The sequence below is a fragment of the Pundamilia nyererei genome, unplaced genomic scaffold (assembly GCF_000239375.1).
Source record: "Pundamilia nyererei isolate P.nyererei 1_Seehausen unplaced genomic scaffold, PunNye1.0 scaffold00002, whole genome shotgun sequence".
NCBI classification, from domain to species: domain Eukaryota; kingdom Metazoa; phylum Chordata; class Actinopteri; order Cichliformes; family Cichlidae; genus Pundamilia; species Pundamilia nyererei.
In genome coordinates this window covers 3,742,616-3,753,376 of record NW_005187403.1, presented here as the reverse complement: position 1 = coordinate 3,753,376, position 10,761 = coordinate 3,742,616, and the positions used below count along the sequence as shown (strand labels likewise).

Sequence of the window (10,761 nt, the reverse complement as noted above, 5' to 3'; positions counted from 1 at the left end):
TATATAAAATCTTTTGTCCCCCCCCCATAGGGCCGTTGTTTACAAACTAATATGTAAGATATTGGAAAATATTCAAAGTATTCTTAAAGCACTTTTCATGCCGAGTTCTCGTGGGCGAAAAAAGTTTGTTTTCACCAAAGCTATTAATGTGTAATTTAGATGGATATGAGAAACAGAGCTGACATCCTGCAGAGCCGTGTGTGTGTGCGTGCGCGCGTGTGGCCCTTTATTGTATGTGTGTACATATGCACACATGGTATAGATGCCCATTATAAGTATCTGGTTAATATTTAATGTAGTGTTCTTGATTTCACATATTCTGGGTAAATGTGAATGCCTTGCATAACATTAAGTAAATAAATTCTTTTTGTTTTTTCTTAATTGGTCGTGTACTGAAATGCCTGTCTTGCCCTCCTCTGGGACTCATTTTAAAATCAACAGTGGAAAAGGTACTTACTGTATGAGACTCTGCAGTAATGGCTTTAATCTGAGGCACGACAGAACTTAGTTTGTTCCAGCTGTTTCTAGAAGTTCTCAAAGTTCACCGCACACCATCCAACCAGATCCATACATAAGCTTCGTACAGTTGCAGCAAACTACGCTCCAACTTAAAGTTGGGGCATAACGACCTGGAGGTACTTTGTTTCTATTTTCACTTTCTGCTACTTCATATTAATATTCCACATTAACTCTGTGACATTTGACTGCGTGTTTGCAGACATGTTGCACTGTGAAGCACAAAAAGTGTTCTGAGACCTAAAACCTTTTAATTTCATGGAGCAAAAAGTGGGGAAAAGACATTGCATTGATGTACTTTTAGGGAATTATGAATTTTCTAGAATGATTTCTGATTCTAAAGCAATGATCCCATTTATCTACAGAAAACAATCATTGTACAAAACTGTATCTATGTAAAGCATCATTTCTCATAATGTGGACTGTAGATATGTTTTTTTTCAAAATCCCATTTTTCCTGGTGTGCTTTGACTGGAAGTATCTGAATACTTTTACCACTGATTGCAGTATTTCCTGTACACACATGAGGTCAGCAGGTTTGTAATTGCACTCTTCCATCAGCATTGTAGACAAGCTCACATATCTGCACACATTAATCAGTAAGTCATGTTTTTGATTAGGAAGTTTTATTACAAAATGTTACAAAACTAGTTATAAATGTCTATTGGAGCACTGAGACAGACCTACAAGTAATCATAATTTAAATACATAAATACAGATGCCCCAGGTCACTTTGGGACAAAGCTGCACTGGTGAAAAACAAACTAAGTAGCAAGTTTGACCTCTGACCCTAACAGGGGAGTTTAATTGAGACGTTCCTGGGGTGGTGTAATAGTGAAACTGCCCCCTACCACAGGTACTGTTAGAAAATCAACAACGTGACAGTGATTCAATGAGAAAAGTAAATGAATCTGTCAGGAATAGTAAAAATCTCAAATGATTTCCGAGGCGATTGCATCACGGCATAACGAGGACCGAGGCGCTTTCTGACGTCTGCAATCTCTTTGCTGCAAATGCCAGCAGTCTTGGCACGTCCAGTCTGGCAGGTTTGCATGGACGGTAACTTTACTGGAACAATGGTGGCCCTGTTCAGAGGCTAATTCTCCTGACATGAACCTGCAGGGCAGAAGATGAAAAGACTTACCACAGGTATGTTTATAACTGTGGATTTTGAAATATGATTGAAAACACTGGGCGCTATCCATCAGGATTTCCATTAAAAGAACGATACTTTAAAAAAAAATAGAACTGTATTCCTGGCTCGGGAGACCTTTTCAAAGAATAGAAAAGAGGTTGGTTTCAAATGCTTTTATTTAAGTGTTTGGATTCCCGAAGTAGCTATTATTAAAATGCAATCAATCTAAATTTGGTTAAGTTTGTTTATATGATTAAACATTTACACTAATGTTGATGAATATATTCTGGTTAAAAACAAGTTAAATTTGATAGAAGACTTGGTTGTCTTCATCTTGTATGCCATTTATTCTTCATCTACTTTAAAATACCAGCATGACGGTGCAGGTTGTTAAGCCGAATGGGATGTGGGCTCGTGTGGCTGCACAGTAGCAAGAAAGTGTTTTTTAGTGAGCACAGCAGAGACTGGAGTGTTTAAATAAAAAGCGGCATGTCTGCCGCACGGCTAACGCTGTTTCAGCAGCTCTTCAACAGAATCCCTTATTGTCTTTTACATCCCGTCTCCCTCCCAACAGCCCAGACCAGCTGTGGTAGACAGCTGCTCCTTGCTGCTCCTGGTTCTGTTGGAGGTTTCTTCCTGTTAAAAGCGAGGTTTTCCTTCCCACTTTTTCCATGTGCTTGCTCATGGGAGGTTTTCTCTGTATCATTGATACGTTTTTACCTTTTAGTGACTGTTGTTGTGATTCAGTGATATATACTAAAACTGAATTTAACCCCTGGTTACTCCTTTAGAGCCACTGTTTGTATTTTTTTTATGATAGTTGGATAGACTGCAGTTCCGTATAACCAATACACAACTTGTGATTAATTATAATAACATTTCTGCAACGTAGTTTGTCTAACAGCTGTCCATGAGCTTCAGCTGTGCCTAATTAGGTTAAACTTTAAGAGCAAATGTGTCATTTTTAGCTTGTACAGTTTACTGTATTACATCATAATCAAAGCTTATTACATTAGAGGCACAAGATTGTATTATATTGATGGATTGGATTGTGAATTTTATTACATTTGAGATTTTGTGTGGCCTCTTGTCTTTAATTTGACTTTTTTTGTTACAGATCCTACTTTCCCAGGAAACCAAGTTCCCATGGAGTTCAACAAAATACTGGCTTTTAACTTATGAACAATAAAAAGGGTCAGTCTGTGGTCACTCACATGTGCCAAGGCGCTCCTCCAGAAAGCCGATCTGCTCGCTGAGGGAGTCGATGCGATCTAGCTGCTGGAAAGAGTGGGATAGCAAGGTGGTTTTCTCCGACATGCCCTCATCCAATGACAGTGGGAAGAAGCTGCTGAAGGGCGTCAGCACCAACTGCAGCTTCTTAACAGAGAGATGAGAGGAAGTTGGGAAAAAGAGAAAAATGTTCCACATGAGGACCATTACACATCGTTATTTTATATATTTATCCATTTGCTCTTTATAATTGTTTAACATGAGAAGGATTTTAGTAAACTCGTGCAAGTTTTAAAAAGCCACTGTGCAGGCCTGGCATATCTAAAAATCTTTGGTTGGGGGATTAAAGAGCAGCAAAAACATCAGATCACACACAAGGCTCAGAGGTTTTCCTGGTGAGCCAGACTGGGAGGTATCAGAGTAGGTGGCTTTTATATGGTTGAACATGTGTTCTTGAGTTTTCCTGTGTACCTTTTCCAGGAGCTCAACTCGGTTCCTCAGGCTCTGTACCTCCTCTGTCACATTCTCCACCAAGCCAAACTTTCCATCTATAGAAAACCACACAAATGCAGACATACACATCAGAGTGTGGTGACTTCAGTCTGAATCTGTAGAAACAAACTGATGAGGAGCAGAACAGAGAGAGGGGTAAGGGCATGGATGTGATGATGCGTGAGAATGATGCAGAGTATATATTGCATTGGATTCCTTGGAGCATCTAGGAAGCCCCCTTCAGTCCCTCAAATGATTCATGACCACTGCAATGTCTCCAAAGTATAAACCAGGAAGAAGACGGCAGGGCTGCTGAGAGAGAGGGGGAATGCAGGGCACAGAGGGGGGAATGGCCCAAAAAGCCAGTAGATAAGCTCAAAGACAGATCATGAGAAACATACAGGCAAACATTCATTCCTCCTGTGATTTGACTGTGAGGAAAAGCCTGGTTGTCTCCACTCGAAGGGGAATGTGTCTGCTGCAGGCCTTCAATCTCTGCCAGATGTGGCCCATTACTGAGACAAGAATAAGTTGAGAAACAGGGTGATGAAGAGGTGGAGGTTCAGGAGAAGAAAGGGGAGGGGGAGCTGGCGATGGCCCCCAGCAGACGGGGTTGATGTGGCTGGAATGAGAACACAAGTGTTGGCCAAGAACAGGGTGAAAAGAATGCAGGCGAGAGGGGGGGTAAAGACTGCAGCATAGAAATGTAGTCCAACACCCCTGGCATAATATCACTCTGATATGTGCATATGAACACAAATAACAGAAAACTGTCTCAGGAAAGACATCTTACAAAAACATTGCAATAATTATTTTTGCCTCTGACACAGAACACATTACTTTCTTAAAGTACAAAAATTTGTCATATTGGCTTTTTATTTCCCTTTCCTCTGAGTGTTTTTCTGTCCTTTTCGCAGACTCGGCAATGCTTCCACTGATCTATCACGCCGAGTCACGGAGACGAGCACTTTCCTTTGAACAGAGAAAACTCGCTCAGTGTGAAACTCGATAAACAGAAGGGAGTCTGGAGCAGAGCCTGAGAAATTTGGCAATCTCACACACTTTACAGAGAAATATTTCTTTTTCTGCAAGTACAGGAGACACTCTCTCCTTTTGGATTTTAACAATGTGGTGACTCACAAAAAAAATCCCCCAAGTTTGAAAGCTCAGGATGAGGTACGTCTTCTTTAAACTTTCATGTTACATAAATTTCTGAGAGAGCAGATAATGTTGACACAGAATTGGAGTTAAAAGGAACATCCTCGGGTCAACGACCACATTTCTAGACATGGAGAGGGAGGGGGGGGGTTGTATTTTTCTGTTGTTGCTAAGATACAGTAAGCACACACAGGGAAAAATGACTTTTTCTTGGTAGGAGATAACATTTAAACTTTTTTTAAGAGAGCTAATGGAGTGTGTGGGATAAAAATATGTCTGTATTAGCACGGGAGCTCTATTAGAGGCAGATGTTTGCTTTGCTCACAGGACTCATAGGAGTCATTATCAAAGCCCAATCGGTCCCAGTCTCGCCGCACGGGGCCAGACCGCAAGACATCTGTCTGGAGTCGGCACCAGTCGCAGTGCATTATTACTCACGGTACGAGTTGAGAGTGGCATAGCGCGTACCAAAAGTAATAATGGACCGCGAAGCTGGCCATGTTCCTCTCTTCTGTCCAGACACTTTGCTGCTGCGTAACACAAAATTAGACACACTCCTATCCTGGTCATTTACCTGCATCAGTGTGATGACTCACACCCACTGTTGCCTGTCTGCTCTGTGATGAGGAGGTAGGAGTGGCAGGAGGAGGAGATGGAGGAGGAAGGCTTTGACAGGAACGGCCGTCTCCAGCAAGGGCGAAGCCCTCTCTGCATGCACATCGATAGCTGCCAGCTGTGTTCACGCACTGCTGGGCGCACCGCTGCCGCTCACTGCACTCATCCACATCTGACAGGCAAGAAAGACCACTGTGAATATACACGCAGACACCCGAGAGTGGCTTTGCAGGTAAATGGTATGAGCACATGTACCTGTTTGGCACTGGTGTCCCGTCCAGCCTAATGGACAAGCACACTGGTTAGGTCTTAAACAGGTACCGCCATTCAAACAGGGTTGTCCGCACACAGCTGTGAAAGACATTATATGAAGCGATCATTTGGTTAAGAGATCACTCTTGTATATGGATCCATGGTATCACATTTAGCAAGGGTTGGTTTATGCTAGCCTGGCTTTCTAACATTTTAATTGTTGTCAAATTTAATGTAGTTTGTTTTAATCTGTACAAGTGACCCGTCTAAGTTCTAGGAAATATGCAGTTTCACTTTCTCCCTGAGATGAAACAGATGTTCTTGCTGAGACAGAGACAAAAAGATCGACATCAAAATAATAAATCAAAGCAAATTAATACAAACAATAAAAAATACACCACCTCAGAACTTCAGAAAAAACACAGTTAATATTGCACAAAAAAAATGTAGCTGCATTCCATCTGCAGAGAGCTTGCTAGCAAGCTATCTGCTCAACTCTGCATTTGTGTTGGTAACTGCAACTTTTTAACGTACAGAATGACTTCCCATATGATTTGCTATTATTTGAATTCAATAAAATGCTCTAAAAGGCAAAAACAGCATAAACACAGAGCTGTCCAGTTAAAGAGCTTAAATGCAGAGATGAAGCCTAGCAGGCAGCCATGACAGTTGTCACTAAAAGTTGCCACACCCCAAATAATGCAAACTTTAAGCCTTACCAACCTTACACTTCTAATAGAGTAAGAAATCAGTTACAAATAGTGTAGCGGGATGTAAATACGCTTATTTCTGCTCTAAATGTGAACATTTAAATTTGGGTATCTATGTGGAGTTTTAAAAGCAAGCCTAAAGTGGACATTTGAGGAACTGCAGTTTTGTCATTTGTATTTTTTATATTAACTGCCTCCAAGACTGGAGCTTGGACAGGGCCTTTGACTTCCTGGAATTTCTGCTGATCCAGTTTTTTTTTTTAAACTGGGCTAATATAGCTCTTTCCTCATTATTCTAATTATTATGCTACATTAAGCTAGCTGTAGCCTACAGCTTCATATTACATTTAAACATATAAAGGTGGGATTGAGCTCTTTATCTAACTCTCAGCAAGAAAACAAATTGGCATTTTTCTAAACTCTCTATTAAGACTTGATGCTGCACAGGGAAAGAAAATGAGGTAAACAACCCTGAAACTCATCACATCCCACTGAAATACCTTGGTTGCAGTTGTGAGAGTAAAATCTCCTCCAGCCCGGGCAGCAATCTGGGTAGAAATGCAAAGGAGAAGCTGCTCTGTTCACCTGTCGGTATGCCACCAAGTACGTAGTCCTGCGGAGACGAAGTACAGACACCCACAGCGTTTAGGCATTTCTAATTATTCATGCTGTCATCACTCTCATCTGTAAGTGTGTGTGTCTGTGCGTGTGGGGTTCAGCCTGTGAGGCCTTTTCCATGATCTGTCACACAGCAGGAATGCTGATGAGAGGATGGTAATTTGGTGGAATACTGAACCACGGACCACTGACTTCCAAGAGTGTGTCAGAGATGAGAGAGGGGCTGGAGATCGTATCGAAAATCAGAGCTTTTGCTGCAGCCTGCTGAGAGCTTGGTATGTTTAGCTTGCAGGGGGTGATGAACCGAAAGCTAAAGGAACCAGTTTGGGATGTGCTTTCTTAAAACAAAACAAGGAACTATTTTCTAGGGCTGTAATCGTCTACATAATGAGCACACAAGTTACAAATACTTTAAAGTGAAGCTCCATTTTGGTGGCAAGAGGAGTTAAAGAGAAAAAAATGGGGAGAATGTAGGGGTGGGTTGGGGGGGGGTCAGAGCTAGAAAAAGGGAGAGAGAGAAGTATGGAGGGAGATAGAGTCCAAAATAAACACGACCAGTCTCTGTGGGCAAGCAGTTCATTTCCCGTCGTTACACAAAGTATTCGATATTTAGATTCTACCCAAATATGTGCCACCATGACCCAGTTCTGTGAAAAATGCACATGTATGTGTATATGTGTGTGTTTGTGTGAAGTCAAGATCTATTTATGATTGTATTCCTAACCCTTTCCCTTCCTAAACATGTCAAGCACTGTTTACTCCTTAATAAACTAAACATCTTCAGATAAAGGCTGACTCTCGATGTAAACTGACCGTGCAGTTCGGCTGGTTTTTCTCCCCCAAAAAGCTGTAGATGTCTGATTTAGTTGTTGTGTCTTTGTGCTGATTCAGTGTATGGAGGGCTGAGAGAGTTTGTCTCACTTGTATGTGCTGCAGAGGCGATGCCCCTGACACAGGGTGAGGTAGGGCTTGTGCACTGGCTGGACGAACGACTCTGTCGTAGTGACAACACTGTGACGGAGGTCTCTGCCGCACACCCTTCTCCTGTGAAAGGCAGACGTGAGATTTGATGTTAAAAACTGACCAGAAGTGCACATTTGTAGGCGCTCCAGCTGCACCGGAAGCTGAGCTGGTTTTTAAATGGAGACATTTTTACAGCTTTTAAGTCATTCCAGACCCAAGTTCAAACAGTTTGAGATATTTAAGCCCTAAGTGGTCCCCAATTCACATGAAAAACTCCAGATTGGAGTCTAATTGCTCCTGAATGACCTATGTAATCACTCCTGAATGTGTCCGAGTTAAGAGCTGATCTTCGACCTCAAAGTTGCCACTTGACCTTTCATTCACCTTTCAGTTAATTTTGGCCTATGTACAAATCAACTGAAAAGGACAAAATGAGTCTGCCGATACTGATGTGCATCTAAGAGTTGGAACAGAGACTGAGGTCATTTGACCAACCTGTATACATTCACATTGGCTGAGAATGTCACAGTATGAATGACAGCTAAAGGGGAGATCTGCAGCTGAAATCAGGACAGAGCTACTGACTAAATGACAGGCCATTACAAACACATGAAGAGTATTAAGTGAGCTATTACCCGTGGTGAGCGAAGAACTGGGGAGTGGCCATCACATGAAGGATGAAGAGGGAGGAGGAAAGGAGCAGTATTTGGTACATCGTCTTCCTCTTTCCCACGTTCCCTCGCTGGGTCTCTTGGACTCTTCTCCGTGCCAGTCGGAGGGAAGAGGAGAGGAGGATGAAGAAGGGGTGACGGGGGGAAGGGTGTGGATTGAATCCAAAGTCTCCTCACGCTGAATATCTATGTGTTTCCTTCAAGGAGGACCACTCCAGCTACCTATAAGGAGAGGGCATGGGGAGAGGATGTGTTAAAGCAATAAAACGGAACAAAAAATTATGCGAATAAGGGGATAAATAAAGAAACCTAAATGGAATACAGTTCATTCTTTTGCAGCCACAGAGCAAATCCTACTTCCTTTGAAGCCATGGACCACTAGAGGGAAGGACTCTGGTGTCAGTGTCAGCTGTGTCATGTCTGCATTAGCAGATTTCTACAGGCGACCACACCAGAGCCTTTGCACTCCTTTTCAAAAAAGGATTAGCACCCATTAAATCTGTGTAGAAAATGTTAATGGGTCTGGAGAAGCTCTGTCACTTATGATTAGCGGGGTCGCTGAGGACAGGTAAAGGGGAAGCCTGAGAAACAGCAGATTACTGAACCCGGAAGTCATTAAATAGCAAATAAAAAAACTAGCTGAAACTGGAAAGTGGTCACATTTGTACGGCAGGGAGCAGCTTGAGCTGAGCAGTATGGGTCTGGGCAAAAGAGACACGCGATTGTGTCAAATAAAAATGAGAGACTTTACATCTGGAAACATCTCAATTAAAAAATGGATCGTTTATAGCTCTTTTCAGTTTTTACTTTCAACTTTTAACATCCCTGATTTGTATTTTATATCACAAATAAAGTTGTTGCTGTTGGGTTTTTTCTCAGTGAATGTTTCTAAAAGTTATTAAACAGGGTGCAATGAGAAAACAGCAATAAAGACCTAACATGTATCTAAAGAGTTCATTTGCTCCCACTGTACATTTGGATTTCTGCGCTAACCCTAAATGTCCAGTTGACATTCCCAACGACACAGAAAAGCCTTCTGGAAAGATATTGGAGATCTCGCTGCTAGGCAGATGTTTGAATGCATCCAATAAGAACATAGAGGGGCATCAATGACCTGCACCTGCCCTGCCTCTGAGGTCACAGGGTAAAAGACAAAAAAGCCAGAGCACTCTCATTTCACAGATATGTTCATCCACCCTCACACCATATTAGATTATAACATACTGTAGAGGATTAAAAGAAAGACTGAGCCACCCATTCCCAAGTAGGACTGTCAGAGTGCATGACAGTCAGCTCGGACCCGCTCCTGCCCTAATGTAAGCCTACAGGCATGTTTTAACTCAGCCGATACTAAACCCCTGGGAAATCTCTCAGAGCACATTAAATCCATCCAGGCAGTATCACCAGTTTTCAGGACCGAAGCCTGCTGGAGAGTCCTCAGTTATCCTGGAGGTGACACTAAGCCACGGATGACAGTTTGCATGTCTCTCTGATCTCTGGCTGGCTTTGTGCCTGAAGACGTGACATGCACTTCTAAAGCCCTGCATTCATTCACAAATCACTTCAGAGAGCAGGACACTGTGCAGCAGGTAGCCACTTTCGAGATGATATGTGTTAACGATTCAGCATCATTACACTGGCAGGGGAAGATCGCCACAGGGGGAAACACTTGTCCAAAAAGTTAGTGTCGGTTAGGACATTGGAGTTTTATCAGCTTTATTTTAAAGTCTTTTGGGTGTCAGGAAGTACATCAGGAACACCAGAGACTTAATCCGTGTTTGTATATGCACATGCATGTGTTTCAAAGCATAATCAATCCTGGCCTACTGACACATTAAAAAGCAATCGGACCATTTTTAGATTCACCGCGAGAGGGCGCTGTTTTACAGGCACTGTATATAAAGTTTAAGAGACCCTCTCTCCTCCGCGCTATTCTCACGCACACAGAGTCACGTTAAACGCATGGTTTCACGAGAGAATCGGAAATAAATACAAAGAAAAACCAAAGAGTCCTACATCAAAGAACAAGCGGGCATGCCGGACACACCATTAAACACGAGCCACACTCCGGGGCGCCCGCATGGATACATAAGAATAATGACAAACCGTGCAATAAACTATCAGCTCCTCTAAGATGACTCCCGCAAAACAATTAAAAAAATTAAAAAGCACACACACTTGTACACTGCTGGTAGTAGAGAAACAGCCGGAGGTCTGATAAAAGTTAGTTTCCTTATATTCCGCCAAGTGAGGGGAGAGTCCAGTGATAAAACTCCGCCACTACTCAGGTTTGTCCTAGAGCTCGGACTGTCAGAGAGCATGGGGGGCGATGGTAGGACCTCCTCCCACTCCTCCAGCTGGGTGTCCCGCAGCTCACTCTTGCCTTCACTGGGGGTGGGGG

At 42.6% G+C, this 10,761-nt stretch overlaps 1 protein-coding gene across 3 annotated transcripts in view; it reads right to left on the bottom strand.

Moving 5' to 3' along the window:
- Window positions 1–1,120: 1,120 nt before the first annotated feature.
- egfl7 (EGF-like-domain, multiple 7) overlaps window positions 1,121–10,761 on the bottom strand; it is a 10,864-nt gene continuing 1,223 nt past the window's right edge. The window contains exons 1-9 of one of the 3 annotated variants that reach the window (XM_013910031.1): window positions 10,539–10,688; window positions 8,325–8,582; window positions 7,648–7,770; window positions 6,609–6,721; window positions 5,402–5,497; window positions 5,106–5,318; window positions 3,353–3,429; window positions 2,866–3,028; window positions 1,121–1,632 (exon numbers count right to left, since the gene is read on the bottom strand). In XM_013910031.1, the coding sequence (XP_013765485.1) occupies window positions 1,613–1,632; window positions 2,866–3,028; window positions 3,353–3,429; window positions 5,106–5,318; window positions 5,402–5,497; window positions 6,609–6,721; window positions 7,648–7,770; window positions 8,325–8,404 (885 nt within the window). In that variant the 5' untranslated portion in view covers window positions 8,405–8,582; window positions 10,539–10,688 and the 3' untranslated portion in view covers window positions 1,121–1,612. Of the gene's footprint in view, window positions 1,633–2,865; window positions 3,029–3,352; window positions 3,430–5,105; window positions 5,319–5,401; window positions 5,498–6,608; window positions 6,722–7,647; window positions 7,771–8,324; window positions 8,583–10,538; window positions 10,689–10,761 lie in introns of those variants that run through there. The other 2 variants (XM_005720192.1, XM_005720193.1) reach the window with 2 other exon arrangements.